The sequence below is a fragment of the Eschrichtius robustus genome, chromosome 12, assembly GCF_028021215.1.
Source record: "Eschrichtius robustus isolate mEscRob2 chromosome 12, mEscRob2.pri, whole genome shotgun sequence".
NCBI lineage: Eukaryota > Metazoa > Chordata > Mammalia > Artiodactyla > Eschrichtiidae > Eschrichtius > Eschrichtius robustus.
The window spans coordinates 85,441,913-85,467,231 of NC_090835.1; the positions used below are offsets into that span (position 1 = coordinate 85,441,913).

General features: G+C 47.1%; 3 protein-coding genes across 12 annotated transcripts in view; 1 reads left to right on the forward strand and 2 right to left on the reverse strand.

The window, feature by feature from the left end:
* Positions 1–25,319, forward strand: part of PPP1R10 (protein phosphatase 1 regulatory subunit 10) — a 36,624-nt gene that overhangs the window by 798 nt on the left and 10,507 nt on the right. Inside the window, exons 1-2 of one of the 3 annotated variants that reach the window (XM_068558478.1) lie at positions 18,987–19,026; positions 19,565–20,088. The gene's annotated coding sequence lies outside the window, so the exon portion shown is untranslated. Of the gene's footprint in view, positions 1–18,986; positions 19,027–19,295; positions 19,343–19,564; positions 20,089–25,319 lie in introns of those variants that run through there. The other 2 variants (XM_068558477.1, XM_068558479.1) reach the window with 2 other exon arrangements.
* ATAT1 (alpha tubulin acetyltransferase 1) lies at positions 20–12,235 on the reverse strand. Of its 7 annotated transcripts, none has more exons than XM_068558274.1 (13): positions 12,112–12,235; positions 11,576–11,636; positions 11,371–11,462; positions 11,190–11,250; positions 10,953–11,066; positions 10,663–10,764; positions 5,949–5,994; positions 5,761–5,829; positions 4,096–4,167; positions 3,683–3,926; positions 812–888; positions 678–720; positions 20–324 (listed from the first exon to the last, which is right to left on the reverse strand). In XM_068558274.1, the coding sequence occupies exons 1-13, from the start codon at positions 12,216–12,218 to the stop codon at positions 150–152; spliced, it is 1,263 nt and encodes a 420-aa protein (XP_068414375.1). In that variant the 5' UTR covers positions 12,219–12,235; the 3' UTR covers positions 20–149. The 7 variants fall into 7 exon arrangements, with proteins under 7 accessions (XP_068414375.1, XP_068414374.1, XP_068414380.1 ...); XM_068558273.1 differs by having other exon boundaries at positions 812–891; XM_068558279.1 differs by lacking the exon at positions 12,112–12,235 and adding an exon at positions 11,823–12,091 and having other exon boundaries at positions 812–891.
* Positions 12,748–18,758, reverse strand: MRPS18B (mitochondrial ribosomal protein S18B). Of its 2 annotated transcripts, none has more exons than XM_068558851.1 (7): positions 18,631–18,758; positions 17,345–17,453; positions 17,140–17,237; positions 16,631–16,699; positions 15,231–15,297; positions 13,904–13,963; positions 12,748–13,317 (listed from the first exon to the last, which is right to left on the reverse strand). In XM_068558851.1, exons 1-7 carry the CDS (start codon positions 18,706–18,708, stop codon positions 13,022–13,024), a joined length of 777 nt encoding a protein of 258 aa, XP_068414952.1. In that variant the 5' UTR covers positions 18,709–18,758; the 3' UTR covers positions 12,748–13,021. The 2 variants fall into 2 exon arrangements, with proteins under 2 accessions (XP_068414952.1, XP_068414953.1); XM_068558852.1 differs by having other exon boundaries at positions 12,748–13,212; positions 18,631–18,747.

Genomic DNA, 25,319 nt, shown 5'->3' on the forward strand with positions numbered 1-25,319 from the left:
AAAAATAAGATACAAATGACTTGGTACTGATAAGAAAGCCTGTCGAATGAATGAATGAATGAATACATCCATTGTGAGGGCGGGCTTTGGCTAGGTCCTGTGTGAGAGAGAAATAATACTGACTTTGAAAGTGTGACAGGGGGCTGCGGTCACCAAGGCCTGGTGCTGCGACGTTCCTGCAAGTTTCGAATGAACCTGGCGTTGAACATGTCCCCGCCCATTGTCCAGGACTGGGCTGGTGGAGCCTGGGCCTGTGGAGGAACTGTGTGCATGGGTTCCTCCCCAGACCCATGCTGTGACAAGACCTGCTCCTCACTGGCAGACCTAGTAGGTGGGAGGGAGATGGAGAGTGGGTTACAGGGGTACTAAAGGGAGAATTAAGATCACAGCTTCTTAAAGGGCTGACTGGCTCTTGTGTAGAGGACGTATGATGGGGTATGAGGCTGGAACAATCAGTGCTATGTCCAAACCTGAAACCCCTCAGAGACTGCCAAAGGGAAGCACTCGAGTCGAACCTATGGGGAAAGAGGCTTGTAGGGTGTTAGGTGGAAGGCTTTGCGGGAGGAGCTGGTGTCCAGTTCAGAGAGTGAGATTTAGGAGGAGGAAGTAGCTGAGAGTGATGTTAGGAAAGGAGTCAGAGGTGGTGCGAGGCTGGTAGGGGAGGGGTCAGACCTCACCTATTCTCTGTTTCCTGCTCCCCCTGCTTCAGTTCTTGGTTGCCTGTGGAAATACCAGGCATGTGCATGGGAAGGCTGGAGTAGGTAGTGAATATGGCCTACTTGGTTTGAGGATAAGGAGATGAATAACTTACCTGTATTGGGGGATGAGGAACTCAACCGCCCATGGCGGCTATAGCTGCAGCTTTGGGCTACCAGCCCTGGGGGAGTCCTGCTGTAGAAGAAATGTGAGATGATGGGGAAAAGGCTACGGGATGAAAGATGAGTGGGTATGGAGGAATCAGAGGAGAATAATAAAAGGAACAGCACAGGAACAGAGAGAGGGGTAGTTATCATTCCTATGGGATTTTAATCTAAGTTGTGCCCCAGAAAAGGGAAGGGAGCTCATTTTATACCCCAAGATCTTCTGAAGCAGTCCTGACTTGCTGCTTTATTACTCCCAGTTGAGGTAATGTGTTAAAAGTAAGGCCAAATGTGCTCCAAATCATGTCATAAAAACAAATTCAGGGGAATTCCCTGGCGGTCCAGTGGTTAGGACTCCATGCTTCCACTGCAGGGGGCACCAGGTTCGATCCCTGGTTGGGGCCTGGTCGGGGAACTAAGATCCCACAAGCCGTGTGGTTCGGCCAAAAACAAACACACACACACAACCAGATTCACGTATATGCAAAAAAAAATTATTTTGTTGGACCAGGTGCCCTGATGCTTGGTTTGGAAAACATGATTACCTTAATTTTAGGATACCTCAGCCAGAGGGATATAGGGAGTGGTAAGGCTGAATTTAGGAAAAGGACTGTCTTGAGAAAGAGATCCAAGGGTTTAGTGAGGGAGAGGCCAGGAAATCATCGGGAAGAGGAATTCAGGAAACAATTAGGGGACTGTTATCAGGAGGCAATTAGTGGGTCCCAGAGATGTTAGTAAATCTTCACATCTCAGCAAGGGCTGGCCTGGGGTAAAGGGTAGAAATGACCAGGGAGAGCTAGAGGTTTCTGGAGAGAATGGAGGAGTAGATGTAGAAGGCTACACAGAGGGATCCAGCGACTACATGAGAGGAGACAATCCGCAGAAGATCCCACAATGAAGATGGGGACAGGCAGACACCAGATCCTGCAAGGGGAGCTCTAAGACTCCTTGCTGGAAGATCTGCAGATCTCAGAGGTGAGGGAGAGAGAGGGACAGAGGTCCTGAGATCCCAGGAAAATAAGGGGTGATGCACAAACGAGGCTGAGACCTTAAGGTTTGTTTGGTGTTTTTCTTTTTTCTTTTGTAGTTTTTCTCACTGAAAATGTCCATTTAAAAAACACAAAAGAATTCACACTTTATTCAGACAACATTGAGAGGGAGAAGAAAAAGGAGTGAGTCAGAAGAGGGGGAGATCCTGCTCCCAAGGCTTGGGGGAATACAGTAGGGGTATCTGAACTAGCACACATCCAGAGGGTAGGGAGGGGGAAGGATGTTCTATACCCTGGGTATGGAGCAGGGAAGAAGGTTCTTGCTATGGAGGAAAGAAGAAAGGAAGGCCAGAGGAGGAGTTCCCCCATCATCTCAAGACAATCTCACAAGACAGGAATCTATCAGTATCTAGCGACCGGGGAGGGATGGCTGCGAGAGGGTATTCCAGGAGCTAATAGAGCCTTGAGACTCAGGCTTAGCTTCTGAAACTTGGCTAAGAGTGATCCTAGGGTGGTTGCTGGGATCTACGGCCAAGAAACAAACTCCCTCACAGAACCTGGACCCAGGGGAAGTGGTGGTGTCTGTAGAAGTGGGGCGAGTCTAGAGCCTCAAAGCAGACATCAGCTTGGGGGTCCCCTGACAGATACACATACACACAGCATGTGGAAATTAAAGAGTTTGGCAATGTTGAGTGGATCCCCTGGGGAGCTGGTAAGTCCCTGTCCTACCTGACTGGACTGCTCTGAAGCAGAGCTCACTCACTGGCTGGCGTCAGCAGGCTGATAGGGTAGCTGTGGTCAGTAGCACGAAGCAGTATTAGAGCTACCGGGAGACAGTGTAGTGGGACTATAGGATTCATTCCATGGACAAGACTCTTTAAAAGGTTTCCCTGGTAGAGGAGGCCCTTGGACCTTCCATGGTGTTCTAGAATCTGACTGCAAGCAAGACTATGCTTCTCTGGATAATTAGTAGGAGCCGCCCAACCAAGAAGTCTGGCAGCAAATGGGCTGTCTGTGGGAGAGTGTTCAGAGCCCGATTAGGAGAGAGGGGGTGCTTTCTATGGTAAGAAAAGCTACAAAGCATTAGGCCATCTGGGACCCTGACAACCCAGTTGTCCAAGAAAGGGGAAGAGGGAATCCTATGGGCTCTGTCAGGTTCCCCTGGATGTTGGGGGATACAATGGAAGATCCGGTCTGGGGTTCTCAGGGAGGGGGTCTCTGCCCTCACCAGGTCTCCCAGGGAGGGGAGGGGCTTAGCTGTCTGTCAGTATCGACTCTCATCAGAGCGGGGAAGGGAGCTGTGGAAGGATGTTATGGACAGGAGGAGGGGAGAGGGGAAATGGGGGGGAGAGAAAAACAGAAAGAGAAGTCAGAGGTGAAGAGAAAGCTGGGGAGAGAAAAAAAGGAGAGGCCCATTCTCTGCCTGCTGGGATGGGCTCCTGCCACACAAGGCACTGACCCAGGGCTGGTGGCTCCCCAAACTGTGTCAGAGATCCTGCCCCTTCCCAGCAAATGCTGAACCATGATTTCCCCAATCTTAAAGGCTCAGTCACCCACCCAACGGATCTGTGTTCTTCCTACGCTTCCTCCCAGCTCTCACTTAAACCAGAGTCCCTAGACTCTACATAAAGTCCTATTCTGCTCCTTCACTGTAATTTATTTCCAGACCACTCCCATAAATATTTTCCAATATATTCTTCTTGAAAGGTTTCAGGACTCTCCAGGCCTCCTGTCCTATTGCTTCATGTCTCTGATGGATTTACACTGCCCTCTGCCATTTCTAACACCCTGTCTGACAGTCGTGACATTCCCTAACCCTCCAGCTCCTATTACCTGGTGCGGCGACGCTGGGCTGGGCTGCCCCCTGGGTCAGTAGCAAGCAGAAGGCGGGCGGTGGGGTGCGGGGGGCAGAGGCGCAGGGAACGCAGCAGCTCCTGCTCTGGCACGAAGGGGCGGAGGGGACCCCGTTCTGGTGAGTTTCCCAGGCTGCTGGAGCGCGGGGGTGGGTGGGCTGGAGGTGTAGCACGGCGAGGGGCCCTGTTCAAGGGCCAGGGAGGCTCCACAGCTACCTTCAGAACTGGGGAGAAGGAGAAAAAAGAGCAAGACAGAGAAGAAAAAGGAAAGGGAAGAGAGTCATGACAGCAAAGATTAGAGTAGAAAAAAGAGAAATCAGAGCCTTTAGAGAAAACAAATCTTTCCCCTGGGTTAAGGCCCCCCCAGGCCCAGACCCGCTACCCCAGTCTTACATTCTCGGTCACTAGAGGAGTATGGCTTTATGTCTCCCTCTGCTCTCTTGGGTGGCAGCTTCCTTGCTGGAGCTGGCAGTGGAGAGGACACAGGCAAGGTAAGCATTAGGAGGCATACTGTGCACCCCTTCACTACCCCCACAACCCCAAACCTCTGATCCCTGACACCACAGTTCCTCCGGGGAAAGGAGACTTCAGCTCCACCGCAGAAGCAGCTCTGTGGCACTGCCATCACACCAAAAGGGAATTCGGGGGGAAGGCTGGAGCATTTTGAGGAGAGCCAGAAGGAGTAGGCTGAATGCAGAGTTGGGGGGAAAGATCTGGGGGAGACTGTGGGGCCTGGGAGACGCAAGAGAAGGGCAGCCAAGGGAGGCGAGCTCTTACTGTCAGTGGGCGCTGTCAGGCCCCCCTGGGGTTCTGGGGCAGTGGAATGGTCCCAGCTGGGCCATCGAGGACCCCAGGTCCCTCTAGACAAGATGGACAAAGCCCTTGGTTAATCAGGAATTGCTTTGGAGAGGTCAGGGGAGGCTGGGGTGGGGCAGAACCTCCCCTTCCGGAGCAAAGATAGAAAAGAGATTTACGTTTTATAAGGGGAAAAAAAGGATGAGGAAAAAACACAGACACCTGGAAAGGAGTTACTAGACAGAGTAAATGGGAGGCTCACGGACTGTCCCAGCCCTGCCTCCCGCCTCCTCACTTCTCCACTTGCCCCTCCCTTTCCCTCTCAAGAGGTTCTTTCTCCATCACGCGTGGCAAATGAGAGACTGCCCAGCGGATCCACTTAAACTTTAGGGTCCCCTCCCGTGTGGACCTGGTCCTCACCGTCCTTGTTGGCTCTCTCTCCCTCTCACAGCTTTGGTCAGCAGGAGCTAGATGGGGGAAGCCTTGGAAATCAGAGCCGGTCACGGATATGAACTGCCTCTCTGTGCCTGACACTGGTAGATGCTAATCACTGGTGACAGATTGCTGTCTGGGTGGTGGTTACTCTGTTTCCTGGCCACGGAGGAGGTGAGAGAGCTAGCCAGAGAGCCAGCTCCTTCAGGAAAGGGCCCTCCTGTGTAAGTGCGCACAGCTCGGCCAGCAGAAGGCTGTGCCCCTCGGCCTTGAGAAGGAGAAAGGGGTGGGGCTCAGCCCGGCAGGGAGCATGTGTGTGGATGAGGATGGAATGCGGAACCTGGGAAGCATTTCAGTACCTCCTAGGTATGGTTTCTCCAGATCAATTTCATTATTTGGTTGGAAATGTTATAAATTCTGAGTGTTATCTTCTAAAACTAGTATTTAAGCTTTGGACCATTCATGTCACTATTCTATGACTGGAAATGGAAGGGCTGACTGCACTTGCCTGTCCCTCACTGGCTGACAGAAGCCTGAGGAGTTTATGAAGGAACATGACTCTGGCCTATTTTGATGGGCCTGAAGCAGCAAGAGGCTCCATCAATGTCAACTGTCAAACAGGCTCCCAATGAGCTTGCTTAGTTGAAAGTCTTGCCAAGTATAAATACACTGAGCTCCCATGAGGGCAGAGGACATGGGTAATGTCTGCTGGGGACTTGGGTTACTTTAGAATTCTCCTAAACTGCCCACAGATTGCACTGAGTTCCCAGTGGCCTCCAGAGTGACTAGCCATCACAGCACTACAGATCCACCCATTCAATGCAGCTTTACCAGCAGGCATAGGATCAACCGCAGCAGCACAAGAGTGTCGAGTTGCCCGCAGAGAGGTAGCAGGGGGCCCTGTGAGGAAGGAAGCGGTGGCGCCCCTCAGTGAGGGGTCCAATGGGACCAAGAATCCACCTCCTTCCTTCCCCTCACCCCAACTGCTTGGCCAACACACACAAGGTGAGAAAACTTACGATGCTGATGGGCAAAGAATCCTTCGAAGATCACGAAGTTGTTCACCTGTAAGATGAAACAAGTGAAATATATTTGTCCATTCAGCCACTCAGCACATACTTGCGTACAGAACCCTGTGCTAGAAAAACCACAGTGGGAGGAACAAAAGCCAGCCTTCCTGTCCTTGTTGACAGACTCAGTCAAAATCTCAGACCCTGACAAGCTGATCCTAAAGTTGAATTGCAGAGGACCTCGAATAGCCAAAATAATCTTCAAGATTAACAAAGGAATAACAAATTTGGGGAGGATTCACACTTCCTGATTTCAAAACTTACTACAAAGCTACAGTAATCAAAATAGTGTGGTAGAGGCACAGGATAGACATATAGACCAATGGAATGAATAGAGTTCAGAAATAAACCCATGTCTATGGTCAATTGATTTTCAATAAGGGTGCTAAGGCCATTCAATAGGGAAAGTATAACTTCTTCAACAACTGGTGTTTGGATAACTGAGTATCTACACGCAAGATAATTAATTTGGACCAAAAAATAGCTAAAAATGGATCAAAACTAAATGTAAGAGCTAACACTATGAAACTCTTGGAAGGAAACATTGAGGAAAATCTTGATGACTTTGGACATGGTTTCTTAAATATGACACCAAAAGCATAAGCAACGAAAGGAAAAAATAAATTACACTTCATCAAAAGTAAAAACTTTTGTGCGTCAAAAGACACTATCAAGAAAATGAGGGGCTTCCCTGGTGGTGCAGTGGTTGAGAATTTGCCTGCCAATGCAGGGGACACGGGTTCGAGCCCTGGTCTGGGAAGATCCCACATGCTGCAGAGCAACTGGGCCCATGAGCCACAACTACTGAGCCTGCGCGTCTGGAGCCTGTGCTTCGCAACAAGAGAGGCCGCGACAGTGAGAGGCCAGCACACCGTGATGAAGAGTGGCCCCCACTCGCCACAACTAGAGAAAGCCCTCGCACAGAAACGAAGACCCAACACAGCCAAAAATAAAAATAAATAAATTAAAAAAAAAAAAAAGAAAATGAAAAGAAAACCCAAGAATAGGAGGAAATATTTGCAAATCGTATATCTAATAAGGGTATTGTATCCAGAACATAAAGAACTCTTCCAGAACAAACAGACAAAAAACATAAGTTTAAAAATGGGCATAGGGCTTCCCTGGTGGCACAGTGGTTAAGAATCCACCTGCCAATGCAGCAGACATGGGTTCGAGTCCTGGTCCAGGAAGATCCCACATGCCACGGAGCAACTAAGCCCGTGCGCCACAACTACTGGGCCTGCGCTCCAGAGCCCGCAAGCCACAACTACTGAGCCCGTGTGCCACAACTACTGAAGCTCGTGTGCCTAGAGCCTGTGCTCCACAACAAGAGGAGCCACCGCAATGAGAAGCCTGCGCACCGCAACGAAGAGTAGCCCCCGCTCACCGCAACTAGAGAAAGCCACATGCAGCAACAAAGACCCAGTGCAGCCAAAAATAAAATAATAATTAATTTTTTAAAAAAAGGGCAAAGACTTGAATAAACATTTCTCCAAAGAAGATATACAAATGGCCAATAAGCACTTGAAAAGATGCTCAACGTCATTAGTCATTAGGGAAATGCAAATCAAAACACAAAGAGATACAACTTCATGATTATTATGGCTATTATAAAAAGAAAAAAGAAAAATAAATTTTGGTGAGGATGTCAAGATACCAGAGCTACCACACATTGCTGATGGAGATGTAAAATGTTGCAGTCATTGTGGAAAAACCGTTTCTTAGTTCCTCAAAAAGTTAAACACAGGATTACCATATGACCCAGCAATTCTACTCTTAGGTATATACCCAGGAAAAGTGGAAATATATGTGCTTGGAGACATGGCTTGCCCAAAGTCTAGTAGCTACAAGTGGCAGAACTGGGTCTCAAATCCCAGACTCCTGATTCTAGTTGAGGCATTTCAGCCAGGAATACAGTGTAGTCATTAGAGGGGGCTATAGGTTCAAATTCAAGCTCTACCATTTATTAGCTGTGCAAACTTGGTCAAGTCACTAATCTGTATAAACCCAAAATGGGGTCAATAATGGCAACTACCTCAAAGACATGTACAAGGATCAACAGAGAGAATGCATGTAGATACCACACAGAGCTCATGAAACATCAGTTGTTACTGGGTTGGCCAAAAAGTTCGTTCGGGTTTCCCAGACAGATGTTACAGAAAAACTGGAACGAACTTTTTGGCCAACCCAATATTACTTACACTCTATACTGCCCTGCTCTTACATGTTACCTGGGTAATGCATTTGATGCTGGATACTGTGTTCCTTCCGTTGCTCTCTGCTGCCTCTTAATGGAAAAATGATGTCCTACTCTGGGAGCACATTCTAAGGAGACCCTGTCTATCTCCTGCCTTCACCCTGCTGTAGTGTCTACCAACCCACCCACCCTCATCCTCCCCCAACAAGCATATGCCCAGCACTCCAGCCAAACAAAGCTGCTTGCAGTGCCCTGAAAGGTAGATTAATATCTCTCTGACTTTGCTCGTGCTGGTTCCTACATGAAAAGCACCTTAGCCTGCCCACTTCTGTCCACCTGATGAACACCTTTCAAGATTAAGATAAGCCTAACTCACTTTATGCCCCCTCTGTAAGCACACCAATTAATCATGTTACAAGGGATTAACTGTCCGTGCTCCTACCCAAGGCTCGCTTGTCAACCCAATCCCAAGCCCACTCAACGACATTGCTTCAGCAATTCTTCCCACTTTCTCTGACATCATCAGATTTTCTCTCTACTGAGTCATTCTTATGCTGTTCATTTTTATGCAACTGAAAAGAATCAACCCTCTCTTGATCCATAACCCCCTCTAGCTCTTGCTCTATTTCTGTTCACATTAAAGCAGCATTTAAAAGAGTGGCCTATTCTTGCTGCCTCCAGTTCTGAGCTTCTCAATCTCCTAAAGCCACTCCATCCAGGCTTCCACCCACCAGTGTGCTGAAACCGCTTGTCAGGAACACCAGTGGCTTCAGGCAGCTAAATCCAATGGTCACTTCTCAGACCTCTTCTTACCTCAGTGATCAGTAGCACTTGACTCAGTAAGCCATTCCTTCCTTTTGCAAACACTTTCTTCACTGGCCTTGCAGGTCACTTTACTTCTAAGTTTGCATCTACTTCACTAGTCACTCCTCAGCTGCATTTGCTTCTCCTTCCTGACTTTCCAAGAGTGCCCAAGGGCTCAAGTCCTTGGACCACTTCTTTATAGATACTCACTCCATGGCGGTTTCATCCTGTCTCACTGCTTTCAGTACCCTACGTGTGGTGAAAACTCTCCACCCCAAACCTCTTCTCTGAACTCCAGGGAAGTAACCAACCTGGACTCATCACGGACATCTCCAATTAACATATTCAAGATGGACTCCTACTATGTTCCCCCAAAGCTGCTCCACCTTCCATCAGTTAATGCAATGCCATCCTTCCAAGTGCTCAGGCCAACAACTTTGGGATCACCCTTAACTCCCTCTTTTTTCTTCACAAACAATCTATCAAGAAAAATTATTTGCTTTAACTTCAAAATGCCTGCAATCTGACTACTCCTTACCATCTCTACTGCTACCATTTTAGACTGAGCCACCACCATTTTTCAGCAGGATTGTTGCTTCCTAACTTGCTTGTACCCTCACCCCTCTACTACCTGTTCTTAACAGGCAAAGTGCTCTGGTTTAAAGTTAAGTCACATCATATTCTCCCCCTGCTCAAACCCCTCTGATGGCTCTCCTTTTCTCACTTAGAGTAAAGGCCAAAGTCTTTGCAATAGCCTATAGAATCCTAAATGTCTTTCCTCCCCCATTACTGCTCTGATCTCATCTACCAGACTCCCCCCTCACTCATGCTGCTCTAGGCACACCAGCCAATTTTCCAGGCGCACTCCCACCTGTGGCCTTTGCACTAGCCGTTCCCTTTGCCTGGGATGCTCCCCCTCCAGATATTACTTAGCTCATAGTCTCACCTCTTTAAGTTATTGCTCAAGTGACACTTTCTCAGTGAGGCCTTTCCTGCTTATCCCATTTAAACCTGCAATCCCACACACTCCCATCCTCACCATGGCACTCCCAAGCCTTCTTACTTGCTCTCATTTTCCTAGAGCACTTATCATCAATCATAGTATATACTTGTTTATTATGTTTGTCTGTCTCCCCAAGTAGAATATAAGCTCCGTGAGAACAGAGACTTTTATCTGTTTCATTGAATAAAGTCTTTCTAGAGCCCAGAACAGTGCCAGCTACTCTAATAAATATATGTTGAATGAATGGACAGCATTAGCACCATTATATTGCATCTACTTATAAACAAACCACCTTGCCCAAAATAGACCAAATCTCCCTGAGGACAGGAAATGTGTATTATTCTGAGCCCTTACTAAATCTTGATAGACTAGGTAATGGTCTATGTGAAAACAAGGAGATGGAAATGAGCTGACTATGTTTGGGGCATAAACAGACTTTTGGGTGTACACAACAGCCCATGATGAAGAATAAAAATAGATGAGAGTGAAACAGCTGCAGGATGAGAGATGGTACCCTGCCCCCCAGAACTTAGCTGTATAAAATAAGTCCTATATAATGGGGAATAAGGAGTGCTTGGAAGGTGCCATTTGTTTGCCTGCAAAAAATAAATAAATTCAGTGGGAATGCTCAGTGGGGTCTACTCTCTGAAACCTCTAACCTGTGGGACTGTGGTCTCCAGGTTGTAGTGTTTATTCAGGAACTTCAGCAGCTTCTGTGAGGGTCGGTCAATAGCCAGTTGGTGTGGTTCAACTCGCTCCTTCTGCAAGGAACAGGAGACTCAGGGTAGGAGCAGGCATGGGCAAAGCAGGCCAACAGGAACCCAGTCACCTGGGAAGGATATGGGAACATGGGGGGTGGGAGGGTGGGGAGGCAGGGCCTCTGGAAGGACTCAGGACAAGGGGCCTTTGATCTCCATTTTGGATGAACTGGTGAAGAGATAAATAATACCTGCAACATATACTGGAAGAGTTCTCGTCCATGGCCATGGCGTTGAAGTGACTCATGGATGTAAAAGTCCAAGATGCAAAGTGGTTCTACCTCATTGTGAGCCTCACGGTCATCCTAAGAGGTAAAAGAACAACAAAGACCTTCTAGGACCCAGACATCATTGCCACCTTCCAATCTCCAGCACTTCTGTTCTCAGGAGCCAAGGCATATGAACTTTCAGTTTCCAATGACACTCACCAGTACAAAGAGTTTCTTATATCCAACTTTAAGGAAGCCAACAATGGCTCCTTTTCCAGCCCTGTAGGATGGGGAAAATAACAATAATGAGCAGCTATCTGGAAGAGGTAGAGTCAAAATAGGGAGAGGGGCTGGGAGAGGGAGGAATTAAGTATAGGGTAGAACGGTATTTGGCACTCACAGTCGAGCTGAAGTATCTTTGAGTATATACATAACGTGGCGGTTACTCTGCATCCTTGATGCACTGGTGATGGGAGCAGGAAGATGCTGGGCCTGCCAGGAATTTGAAGACAGACTTTCTACAAGTCCCTTCCACAGGACCCAGGCCTCCCTTACCAACTGTCCCCAGAGAGGCCTCCCTTTATTCCATGTAGACTCCCCATTACCTTAGCAGAAGCCTTGCCCAGTTCATCTACAATGGTCATAATTTGCTGCTGCAGATCAACACTACAGAAAGAGAGGAGATCAAGAGTCAGATACTCACTGAATTAGAGGGTCCTGGGCACTCACTCCCTGGGAATCTGGGCGATAACCGCAACCCCAGTTCAGTACTTCAGGCCCTCTGCCTTTACCTTGGACTCTTCCAACCTGATTTCCCGCCCCACTCTTCTGGAACCCAAACTTTTGCCACACTTCCTTTCAGTGTGGTACACTCCCTCCTCCCTTGAAGTTATTGTGGGGAAGCAGGAAGGGCAGGTCAACCACATCCTTTGGTTGGGACCACCATGGGGCCAAGGGATGAAAGGTGACAGATTCAAGCCCCAATCAACCCCACTAGTTCTAGGATCAAAGGTCACCAAAAAGGCGAGCCAGGACATCAAAAGGAGCAGACACTAGTCAGTGAGAAGGGGGCGTGGTGCCTGGACCAGGTTTCGAGAGGAACCGGGAGAGAAGGGCCGTGGGGGCAGGTTTGAGATGTCACCGGGCCGGCGTTGTGGTTCCGGGTCGGCGGGCCGGTGGCCGTAGGTGCTGATCTAGCACCGTGATCCGCTCCGGGAGCAGCGCGTCCACATCGAACGGGAACTCCATGGCCCATTGTGCGCGGCCGGACCCGCCCCACGCGACGTCACTTCCGCCCCTCGGGCACCGCCCCCGCCCACCGCAATCTTTACTTCCCCTGCCGCTCCCCCGGGTCCCTAGGGGGGTCGCCCCACCCCCCCTCCACCACCACCGCCCCCCACCCACCACCTGCCAGCATCCCGGCAGCCGGCCCGGAGACCCCGTTCTTTTTGCCAGACCAGCTGTCACTTAGCAACGCCACTCATCCCATCCGGGCCTCCCACGGCAGCGGGTGCCATAGCAACGCATTTTTCTTAGGCCTAGTGTCTCATTCTCCAACCCTTTAGCCCCTCAGTGAACAGCTGGGTATGGTGGGAACACTGTGCATCGGGCACAGGGGGGCACAAGCGATCATCACATAATGGCACAACTGCTCATCCCAGGTGGCTTCTGGTCCCGAGTGCACTGGTCGGACTGGCTCAAGCCTGACCACTCCTCTCCCCCCAGCAGCACCCACTGCCCCCCAATCCTCCATAGCATTCATCTGAAATGCAGCCCAGAGACAGGATACAGCTTTATTGTGGAAAAACCCAGTTGGCACAGGTCTGAAACAGTAGCAGAATGTATAGCCCATCTATTGACAACATATAGGGGCTGGGGCTTCTGATACACATCTGTACTGCCCTCCCTCAGCCTCGGATGTATTTATCCCTTTCACCAACAATCATTTCCTTTCTCTGGCCCTGGGCCTGCCACTGGCCACAATGTAGACAGCTCTTCAGGGTGAAATACTGTGTAAGGGACCCTCCGGCTCCCTTCCTAGTCTACAGCTCCTACAGAGCAGTTTGGGGGCCCGCCTGCTCAGTGGAGGAGGCTTCAACTGGGGCTGTGAGGGGCGCCTTGGGCATTGACTCAGGCGGAGGGCCACTTTCTTCTCGGAGATGGCCCTGGTACAGCCGACGAAGGCGGGACAGCTCTCTCTCTGGTGGCTGTTTCCAGCTGTACCATGGGTACCAGGGGTCACCTGAAACCAGAGTGGGAGCTGGCGGAGTGGCACTCACAGCTCCATGAGAGGTACTGAAGTCAGGGTCCCGGGGTTCAACCTGGGGAATGTGGTAACTGAGGAGACCTGGGGGATTAAAGAAAAGAGAATGCCAGGGAAGGGAGGAAAGGTACTTCAGATTAAGACAGATAATAAGAAAAACGACCTATAAAGGGAGGGAGGGACCAGTCAGAGCCACTGGGTACATTTATGCATGTGGTATGCTGCATAGAAGCAACTGGCCAAGGGGGCAAGTGTGGGCTGACATGCTGCCCAGGCTCTTGCCTGGCAAGCTGTGCAGGCCTGTGACAGGGCTCTGAAGCTGCATCTGCCCTTAACAGAGGGGTACCTTTTCCTAATTTGTGCAAAAGTGTCATGGAGCCCAGGGTCAGAAATTTATACAAAGCTCCTCCTACGATTTAGACATGGCATTGGGACAACATTTATAAAATAAGAAGGCAGAGAAAGAGGAAGAAAAAGGGGACAGGGCAATGACAAGATAAGAGACTCAGGAGAGGAAACAAGGGACAGTGGAGTGATGAAAGAAGAGATTCTTTGGAAGAACATGGGTGCTACCTTCTCAGATAAGTGGAAGCATTTATATCCACCCTACAGCCCTAAGTCACCTTCCTTATGCCTGACAAAACTGCCCTGTGCCCCTTCTCATGCTTACCATGATCCCTGGCTTTCTGGATGGCCTGGGTCAACTTCTTGTGTTGCTTCATACAGACCCCTGTGAAAAAAGGTAACTCAGAGATCATTTTATAAGTCATAGTAAATAAAGAACACAACTGCTTCTACATGGTGATAGAGGCTTAGATTTGGAAGACCTAGCTCTACCTAATGACCCCATTCCCCTGACCCCTCCGCAAGGCTCGGTTTCCCCTTCTGCCCAGTGGGAAGAACCTTCTCTCTCTCTCTGAGAACCAGGATGAAGACTTAGGAGGGTCTAGCCACTATAGAGAAGCCACTTAACGGTAAAGGTTTCAAGACAGGGAGCAGAACACAATTCAAAGGGCAAGTGTGGTTAGTTAAAGGGCTGAATTGGACAATCCACAGAGAAAGATTCAATAAAGGAAGAATGGATTTCAGGTCTGGGCAAGACGATCTGAGAAAGTAGCAAAATAGTCCCTTCAGCCTTTTACAGCTTGACTATAGAATTGTTCTTAAAACTCCTTGGGAATTCCCTGGCGGTCCAGTGGTTAGGGGCTCTGTGCTCTCACTGCCGCGAGCCCGGGGTTCAATCCCTGGTTGGGAAACTAAAATCCCACAAGCCGTGCGGTGTGGCCAAAAAAACCCACAAAAAACCAAACTAAGCCAAAACAAAAACAAACTCCTTGACAAACCAAACTCCACGGATCATGCTACCACGCCACAAAAGGGTGGACTCCGATTATTCTTTGCAAATTTATCTTGCTTTGGAGCAGGGGTTGGCAAAATGTTCTCTGTACAGGGCCATATACTGGAGGCAATGTGGCATATGTTTTAGGCATATGTTATAGTCTGTCTCAGCTCCTCAACTCTGCCATTGTAGCCTGGAAGGAGTTGTAGACAATATGAAAATAAATGAACATGACAGTGAGCCAGATTTGGCCTGTGACTGTAGTTAGGGAACAGATGTAATCTTGAATTAGTGAGCTTACACCAAATTTGGGGAATCTAACTGAATTGTCAATGGAATAAAAGTAAGGTCAATTTATGAGAAAGCCTTCCGTAAAAGTGAACAGACCCTATAGAAAGGAAACAATCAGCACCATTTACCTTTTAACAGTTCCATTTAGATAGTTTCCTTATACTGGTACTCGCCTGTATCTTTTGTCCACATGTAACTGTTTTAGCGTGTGAGTATCCCCATTAGGCCAAGATTTCCAAAAGGTTCCATCACATTTTTTAGGCCATTAGTAGGAACCACCAAATAAATACCTGTTGTCTGTCTTAATAAATATAAGAAGTGCTGTAAGGAAAAGCTATTCCAGTGGTGACAGGGATGATGGGCTGACCTGTATATGGAGCATGGAAGATGATACCCGTGTGGGCGCAGACAAACTGTTCCAAGAGCTTCACGTTCTGTAGGAAAAAGTGGTGGAGAAACAAGAGAGAGGGAAGGGAAGGTAGCAAGACGATTAGAGACTAAAAGTGCACAATCTCTGCACACCCACACAAATGACCTTGACCCGTCTACATCTCTCCAGGTGCTACTTTCCTTCAGGTCCTGGTTTTAGCCCCATCCCTTTACTGAACACATTCTTGCAAACTTTTTCCCTTTCCTGGCTTTCCAACCATTTCACATACACATCCTGCGTTTTGTCACTGAGACTCACATAGAATTCTCTTCTGCAGGGGTTAGGTTCTAAAGTCAGCCCTTCATGCAACAAATTAGGGACAGTCTGTTGGAAAATCCCTGAAATCACCCAGAAAATGTAGTACGTGTTATAATGTACATTTACAAATGATTAACTTATATAAAAGCATGGTATATGTAATGTATATGTTTACTAAAATCAATTTTAGAGATTTAATTATTAGAATGACTCCCAGCCAGTAATTAATCACAGGTGGTAAGACTCCCAAAGAAAAAGCAGGTATATCTGTGGAGTGGAATGGCAGGCAGAATCATCTTCACTCTTCAATCTGTAATCTTTCTCTCTCCCTTAGTCATGTAATTTGTTATAAACTGTATACAAATGATTATAGCCTTTTTTTGGTAACCAATTATACACAGCTGAAATTGAGAAGTATCTTCTGGACTCCTCTACAACCTGTATCAGAAGGAGCCTGAGAGCAGTCAGACACCCCCATCTGCTGATTGATTGACACATGAATGCCCTCTGACTTCCCTGATGACCAGCCATTCAGCTTCTGCCCTAATACCTTGTAATACTGCAAGCTCGGAAGGGCACTTTTCCATTATCAACTTTATAAGGTTTTTGAATCCTTTAAGGAACAAGTTTTGTCCTTCTCACAATGAAGGTTTTTTGAAAAAATAACTAGATTATACCTTGCTTCATGTATCTGCCCTCCAGCCCCAAGTCTCAGCATGCCACCAAACATCAACATGACAACGAAATAAAGAAAATCTCAGGAAAAAACTAGTCCAATCTACTTGCTAACAACTGTGATTGATATAAATGAACCTTTGGGCATTGCCCTCACATTAGAAACAAGCATTTCTCTTGCCAATTTAGACTGTAAATTTCGTAGACAAAAGATGAAACTTTTTGGTAAAACCCATAGTAGAGCGCAAAAGGCTAGAAGGAAGAATGTTTTTATATTACCAGACAGTCAATACAAAATGGACTTTAGGGGCACCAGGATATGAAGAGCGGGGCACCTAAGGTAATCTCTTTAGCATTGCAAAAAAGTCTCCAAGTCTTTATCCTGGAGAAAAGATTCTCCTTACCCTAAAGTCAACGTGCAACTTCTGATCCCGGCAGATGGGGCAGGGATTCCCAGCAATTTTATTTCCACGCTGTAGAGAGAAGAAACTGGCAGGTGAAGCTGTTCAAAGCCCTGTCAGAAAGAGTGCTGCTGGGGACTTCCCTGGTGGCACAGTGCTTAAGAATCCGCCTGCCAATGCAGGGGGACACGGGTTCGAGCCCTGGTCTGGGAAGATCCCACATGATGCCAAGGAACTAAGCTCGTGCACCACAACTACTGAGCCTGCACTCTGGAGCCCGTGCTCCACAACAAGAGAAGCCACTGCAATGAGAAGTCCATGCACTGCAACAAAGAGTAGCCCCTGCTCCGTGCAACTAGGGAAAGCCCGCATGCAGCAACGAAGACCCAACGCAGCCAAAAATAAAAATAAATAAAACAAATAATAAATTAAAAAAAAAAAGAGTGCTGCTGCCGCTATCACTATGGCCTCCAGCCCCACTCCACATCCACGTGCCACACTCAGAAACTCACAATACATGTCTTTCGAGTCCGCTGTGGGGGTATTCCACCTTTGTGGTTGCGACGGTAGTCAGCCCAGACAGGGCGAGAACCATAGCGGTTCTGGTATTCTGAAATGAAAGACCATACAAGTTATTCCTGGGTGGTGGTGATGGGCGGGTCTCTGTCCAGTTATTTCAGACCTCACTTGACCCTCCCCTTCCCCATTTAGAAGTACCTTCTGAGTCCAGATATTTCCAGGGTTCATCCTTATAAGGGGAAACGGGAACTGGGGGCAAAGAATCGTCCTCAGGGGGGGCTTTGGTGCAAAGAGTCTGGAGGGGAACCTATAAAAGGAGGAGCAGAAGCGAAATGAGACAATGAGTTCAAGGACAAGACCTGATTGGTTTGCTGCCCACACTTCAGGGAGAAAGGGGAAGGCACGCCCACTGTGTAAATGAAATACAGCAGGAATATGCTGTATATGGGAGGTAGTATTTTGTGGGAGATTAAGTTTACATCAACAACGACTATCCCTACCTCCAACTGGATCTTGAAAGAAAAGGTAACATTACAAGATAAACTAGCACAGGTGACTGGGAAGCAAATTTATTTGAAAAGACAACTAAAAAACCTGGCATGTATAAGGCATTCATGTTTTCTGGGATGAACTCAGTCTACTGGAGGAAAAGGGAGAATGTCCATCTTCTTGGAATTAAGATGTGTGGCAGGAAGGGGATGCAAAGGACATGCGAGTCTCCAACTCGATCCAATCCAATCACTCAGTTGCCCAGCCTTCTAAGAAGTTGAAGGTCAACATTCCATATGGCAGAACAAACTTGAGTCCTAACACTACCTCTAAAGCTACCAGACCTGTAGTTAACTCTGTGGTGACCCCTGTCACCACTTTTCAGTCCCACTTTAGGGACTGGCAGTTGGGCAAGCCTTCCCATCTCACCCTGCCCCACCAAGAATCTGCCCTGCCCATAACCTCCAGGGTGGTGAGTATGTGAGGCTGGAGGGAAAACTCAATCCAAAGTTAAGCTCTCATGTATGCTTTGATAGGAAACCGATTTAGTGAGATAAAGAGCCAAGTAACTGGTCCCAGGTCATGAGAATGTATCCTGGCTTTACTGGAAGATAGTAGGGCTGGTAGAAGTTAGTGTCCCTCAACCCAAGAACACTCCCTGGCATCGAAGATTTAGACACCACCTGTACAGTTGACAGTTGGTTTGTGTATGGCCAAGAAATCCATTCCACCGCCTAATTATTCAGCCGAGATGGAAACTTGGGAGGAGGACATCCAACCCTTGCTCTTTACCCTCGACTCGAGATTAGAAAACGTGCGCTGTATTGAGGAATGAGAAGGGAAGGAGGAGGGTGGTGGAAGCAAAGCGTTGCCTTGACAGCCAAGGCAGAAGCACTTGGGAAGGCCTCCGCTCCTGGATTCCCAGCAGTGGAGCGACGACCTTGAAAAGGTACAACCAAATTTGGGGTTGTACAAAATGTGCCCCAAGGAGTTACCTGAACTCCGTAGGCACCTCTGAAGGGCGAAATGCTAGGAAGGCGCCTCAGCAACACGTTCAATATGGAGGCAGCCATCTTGACATACGCACAAAGCAGGAAAAGCGACTGCGCATGCTCCAGGAAATAGATTAGGGTAGGGCCAAGGACGACCCCGCAGTGCGGAAGGCGGCAGCGCATCTGCGTCAGGACGGAAGCGCGAAAGGGGAGCCGTAGGGAGAGGCCAATTTCAACTGCGTCACTGTCGAATTCGGCCTCAAAATTGCGTTTTTGCTGAACCAGCCACTACGACTCTTAGATCCCATTCTTACAGTTTGTATTTTAAGCAATTTTTAAGTCGATTTTGACCGAGATCCTCTCACTGCGCATGCGCCGGTCCGATTCTACCAACCTTTGGTGAGAAACGATCTCGAGGGCGGAAGTGGTGGAAGCAGAGGAAAGGGAGGTGCTAGGCCGCTAGGTCAAGCGCACGCGTTCGGGGGCCAGGAAGGAGGCGGAAGAGGGTACCCGGGGGAAGGGGCTGAGCGAAGGTTAAGGCAGGATAGCCAATCAGCTGGCGAGTTGTCTTACTGGTTGACCAATGAATTCACGCCCCGCGCACAGTCTCTCGCCGCAAGGGCGTTTCACTAGCACGTTTGGGCGCGTTGGGCGGTGTCCGAATATAAAAGACTCAGCCCGAGCGGGCAGCCGCCATTCTGGGGTTCGTTTAGAGGTAAGTCTCGTCATTTTGTCGGTTGGAGGGTAAAATTTTGCTGGGACAGTTGGCCTAGGAAATGGGTTAGGCGAGGACTCGGTTGAGAGCCGTGACTCTTTAAGTGGCTGTGTTCGGGATGGGACATGGAGGAGTTTGGGGACAACAGAGATTGTACTTTTGGGTGTTTAAGAGCAACCCATACTGATTATATCTTTCTCCCTTGTGTTCCTTTTATCCCAGGTTTGAATTTTCTCGGAGAAAGACGGGCCGGCCACGAGGAGAAAAGAAACAAGCCGCAGCAACATCTAAGCCCTTGAAAGGATCCTGAGAGAGGGGGGAAAGGGAAAACAGCCACCAGCCCAACCACTTGTGTCTTCTGCCCCTTCCCACCTATCTTGCCTACCCCACCAGCCCACGCTGCCTGGGACTTGAAATCTGTGGCCGAAGGACCGTCACCACATAACTTCAAAAATAATCAACCACCCTCCCTTCCCAAACCCACCCAAATTCACTCATCCAGCGTTTACTTTTTTTAATCCACTCAGAACTTTTTTTCTACGACCCCCCTCCCTACATGGAGTTGGGTGGGGGGGAAATGAATACTGAGTTGGCCTTTATTTTTTTTAAGGAGACTTTTTGATCCAATGAGGCCCCGCAAATAATTGAGTTTTGGGTCCTGGTTGGTGGTTTTATTTTTTTTCTCCAAAATTTTAACCCCCTCCCCCCCTGAGCCTGAGGTGCTGACGTCGCAAAAAAATTGGATAGTAAGTGTCGAATTTTCAAAAACCAGCCTTGCAACAAGAAATCAACGTTTCCCTTTGTGAAACCAAAAATAATGAGAGGAAGAAATGAGACCGTAGAACAAATAGAGAACTGGAGAAGGACCGATCCGGTCACTTAATCTCCATTAAAAAGGGCCTTTGGGTCTAAACAGTGTTCTCTCTCCCCTACCACCTGCCTCTTCCCTGCTCTGCTGCAGGCTAGGAGAGGGTGGAGGGAGGGCCCGCAAGTTAAGATTTTGATGGTTAACCCTTGGTAATCCAGCCAATTTCCAGACTGCCAAAGCCATAAGTGTTTGCTTTTTATAAGGAGGTATGGTTACCTTCCTCTCGTTAGCAGCAGTCTTCAAAAGGGTTAATGAGCTCACATACAAAAGATGGTGGATTTTGTGGCCCAGAAGTCCCACTTCTTTGTGTGTGAGACAAGCAGGGCGCCTTTCAATTTGCCAGATTAATAAGCAATCTGTACATAAAGATTGCAGGGTAAGGAGATGGGCAGAGAGAAATAGGTGGCTATGACTTTTTAAATGATTGTTAACTCTCAATTTTAATGTAATTTGTTTGGGGTATATTTGTGTGGTTAATATAGGTGGCAATCTAGGAATAAAGATTGCAAGACACTTAATTCAGGGCAAAATATAATCTTAGTGCCAATACATACAAGATACTGGGGAGGTAAAGAATGTCTTGTAATTGTTGCAGATTGCGTAGGTTATTTAAAAGCAAAAAAAAGTGATTAACATTTTAATTTGATACTTTTTGGTGGGAATACAGTTAAGTAGAGGGTGGAAAGGTTGGGGAAATGTGGAATTCAGGAGTATAATTTTAAAAGCCATTTAGTGCAATTGAATGCTAGCTTTCTAAAAGATTTGTGTCGTTAAAAGGAATTTTTTTCTTCCCTGCTTCAATATGGCGACTTTCTTTGTCCTTTTGTCTTCCAAGCGGCGTTGCAGGTTGTGTCTTGACCCATTTTTCTCCTGTCCTCCCACCTCAACCCTATTTGTTGAGGGGGGTCCAAGTCCTCCCCCCTTTCCCTTTATAGGGAGGATGGGGGGTGGTCGACAGTAGCAAGTTGAACCTCAATTGGAAATTCAGTTCTTCCCCGCAGAAAATTGTTCTTTTTAATATTTTAATTGCTTTTATTTTCACACTGCTCTTATTCAAAGTAGGTCAAAGACTATTCAGGATGGGGGCTGCTTTTTGTCTTTTGGTTTTTTTTACTAAAAGGTTTTTTAATGTAAAAAGCTACCGGCAGAGCCGGGATAGCTTTTTAAGTTTGAGTCCTCTTCTCCGTAACAAGATGGCGTCCCTGCTTTGTTGTTTTTCTCCCCCTTTTGCCATCCAGAGCTTAGGGCCGCCCTAGAAACTTGGTCAAGGGGGAGGAGCAGCATTGAAAGGTGATGTAATCAGCTTTCTTCCTCCTTTCTCCACCCTCTTTAAACTCCACCCCGAGCAGATGCCTTCTGGACTCTTGTGCACGCTGCTGCTAGACAGGAAAAGCCATTCCTTATTTTCTTTATAACCTTTTATAGCCATTATCTTAAAAGGAAAAAAGCTTATAGGAATTAGGTCTTGAAGCTGTCCGTCTCCTTGGGCAGCTTTAGTTTTTGTATTTAACGATCCCGAGTCTGTTGCTTTTATTTTCACCCTCTTTCATCACTACTGCTTGGAATTTTTCCCCGCTTCAGTTGCCAGGGGTGGAAACCAGTCAAAACAGCTATACTAGGACTGGAAGCTTTTGAGGGGAGTGTGTGTGAGCGTGTGTGTGTCTTATCTGTGTGTTGGGGGATACTGGAGGAAGACACAAGGGCTTGTGAATGAGTAACTGGAATAGACAACTGGGGCCTAATGACACTGAAATGTGCCGTTTCTGCTCAGGAATCAGTCCTTGGGCCTCTTGCATTTGGTGGCTTTGTACGATGAGAATCTGGGGGAGGGTGGGTACTTTAGGACTTTCTTCTAAATCGCCCTTATTCCCGCCTCTGGGTTTGGGGGTAAGCTCTTTGTGTTCAGTGCTGTATCACGTTCTCCAGTTGCTTAGCTCCTGTACATTGGTACTAGGATGAGAAGTGAATCTTTAGGAAAGGAGGCGGCAGTTGTAAACTCAAGGCAGGGGGATTCAAGCTACGGTTTCTGGTAAGCAAAACCTTTCTGGTATTACGTTTCACAACCTTCATTTCTTTTTTCCAAAGAGCCACCCTTTTTGAATTTCTTTTTCCTTCCCTTCTGAAAGAAATTCCTTAAAAACAATGGGGAAATAATGTCCTCTGCGTTTTTCAACTTGTGCAGCGGTGTAGCAGTTGGTGCATGTTCGAAAGCCGTGCCCTACCTGAGGGTGGTATTGGGTGTCCTGTCCCTTTCTTACCTTTCTTCTTCCAACTTTTTCAAAGTCAAATCTTTATCAGACTCTCCATATACTTGTCATTTTTTAAAGTCCTGCCCTGAAGCGTGAAGGTTCTAGGCAGAATTGGAAAGCCATTTTGTACAACTGTTCTGTGGTGACTTGGTGAGACTTTAGGGCTAATTTTCTACTGGGTATGGATTCTCAAACTATTACTTCTGGATTGGATGGGAGGGACTCTTCCACATGTCCTACTGACCACAAGTTTTTTATCTTTTAAGCAGTTTGCCATGTGCCTCTGCAGCATACCTTCCTTGGGAGCTGAACATTCTACCCACTGGGGTTCCTGAGCTCTAGTGAGCAGGGGATTATAATAAAGAAGATCTGCATTAACATGGGAGATGGGAAAAAAAGTCTTCTAGGGAAACCACATCCATCCAGAGAACTTCGGAGAACCCGATCCTTGTAGTTTGTGGCCACAGTTCTATCTGGGATCCTGTCCTGTGAGGGCAGGGGTGGGGGGTGACTTTACACCCTTATTGAAAGGCAAATAAGCGTTTGGGAAGGGCATGTGCTACCAGGTTTTGGAATGATTTTGAGGGGGAGGGGCTTACTACTTGAAGAGAGGTGCGACCTTGTGAATCACCTGAGAGACATAATTCAGTCCACTCTGGAGTCAGACTAGGAAATGCCTCAATTACCGTGGAAAGGAAGGGGGGAATGTAAGCTACAAAGCACTTCATTTCCAGAAGTGCTAAGACCTCCAAGTGAAGGTAAACTTGGACACCTTCCTCCTTTGTTAGAAGATTGTTGTGATTGTTTTTAAACTCGCCTAGAATTTTTGTCCTGAACCAGTTCAGTTCTGTTTCATTGGTGATGGGTATGGAGTAACTTTAGCCAAGCTAGATATTTTTCACCTTATTTATTTTGGAGGCAGGAGTTGGTGTCACTTCTGGACTTAATTTTATCTCTGGTAAGAAAGAAAATTCCCCAGTGCCTTGTGTCTGCCGGCAACATCCTCCATAAGGAGAGCCCAGCTTTAGGACAAGGTGGAGATGATGCCAGGGGTTGCTTCCCCACCGGCCACCCCGTATGTTCTGCCTTCAAGGAAATTAAAACATATCATGCCCTGGATTATTTTTGGTTTCAGAAAGCTTCCTTAAGCTTTCGTTCCAGGCTCCAGATATGTTAATGACAATTGGTCACTGCCCCTCTTTCCCTGGTAAAGTCGTTTGCCTTTTCTCCTGTAGGGCTGTGCCGAGAATTTAGGCTCTTCATTCCTTTCCACTTGAGTGCCTTGGAACTTCTTTCTAAACGTAATGACTTCAAAATAAGGAAATAGGTTGTAAAACACTTGGGGTCCTTAATTTTAAATGAGTGAAAACTAATCTGCCTGGAGGAAGCCGTCATGAGAAAACCCCCTTACATTTTAAAACCACGTGATTGGTGCTTGTGAGACAAAATTTATAGTTTTGTTAATTATATTTCCAGAATGTAAATAATAGGAAAACTGCAGTGGAAAATGAATATTTAACATTTCTTCTGCTTTGTCTTCTAGTTTTCCTTGACTGTTAATGTCTTTTATTCTTGCTTGTTGTGAATGGGAATTAAAAAGTTGTCCCTGGGTCCCATTCCCAGCAGAAGGCACTGGACAGAGTTTAGCTGTGTACTCACTGGTTTCTTTTCTCTCTAAAGATGGTTATTCTCTCTTGTCTGCTACCCTCTTAAGCAAAGGAACATTTGAGCTCAGATGACAGTTTTTGTTTCTGAAGGAAGTAGGGGGAGCAGGCCTGTTGACTTAACTGGTGGGTGGGTGTGCAAAAGGGACTTTTCCAAGGTGCTGTGTATTCAACTGGGTTTGAATCTGAGGGGCCAGGTGTATTTAGGGGGCATTGGTTGGAAGTGAAGTTAGTTTAATTGAAAGCTTTTTGTCAAATTGCATATATTTTTTTTTACTGATGATAATATTTTATTACTTTGGATTCGCTCATTGCTTTTCCAGTCTCCAGCAAATGGGGAATCTATTTTATGTATCCCTTTGTTGTATTTCTGTCCTTATAGTGTCTATATTTCACTTTATAGTGTCTTACTACATGGGGAAAATTCCTTTATCCCCATGTCTGTCTCTGTGTATAAGAATCACCACACTTAAGTGGATTTGGCCTGTGGACTTCTAATTTATCTGGTATTGGACTTGAATGTTTTTTCCTCTGACCTTAGGTTCTACGTGTCCTCGTGGAGATTCCAGGGCAGCAGCAAAGCACAGTTAACCCAGACTTGCTCACCTCTCAGTATTTCTTACCTTACCTCCTCTCCCTGTATTCAGCCCACAGGTTATGATCTCAGGAACCAAGTTCCCCCCGTGCCTCTGCCTCTTCTTGGCCTAGGTTGTTAGGACCTGTAAATGTAGAAATTTATTGACATTTTTATTGTGAGAATTAAAAGGTTGAAAGTGTTATGCTTGTTTTTCTCTTTTGGCTTGAGAACAAATAGAACTAATTAACATGATCTTATAAGGAACCTGTTTTCTGCAGAAAATATAACCATCTTTGTAAAACACTGATTTTTCCCACCCTTCTGCCTGGCTCATGTGTTTCATCTCTGTACTAGATGTGGGATTCAGGAGGCTTTCTTCTTGCCTCCTTCCTACCCAGTGTTCGTCTTATTTCCCAAATGTCGATATTACTAAGGTGGCTTTCTTTTCTGCTTCTCAGAAGCCAATGTTTAGAGGCATTGTGGATAAAAATCCTAATCAGAACCATATTGATTCTAAATTACCTCTCTCGAACTTCAGTTCTGGCCTAGAAATTGTTTCACATGTCTCTGTCCCGTAACAGCTGTGTTCAGCTTTTAATTAACTCATTTTCTAACCTAG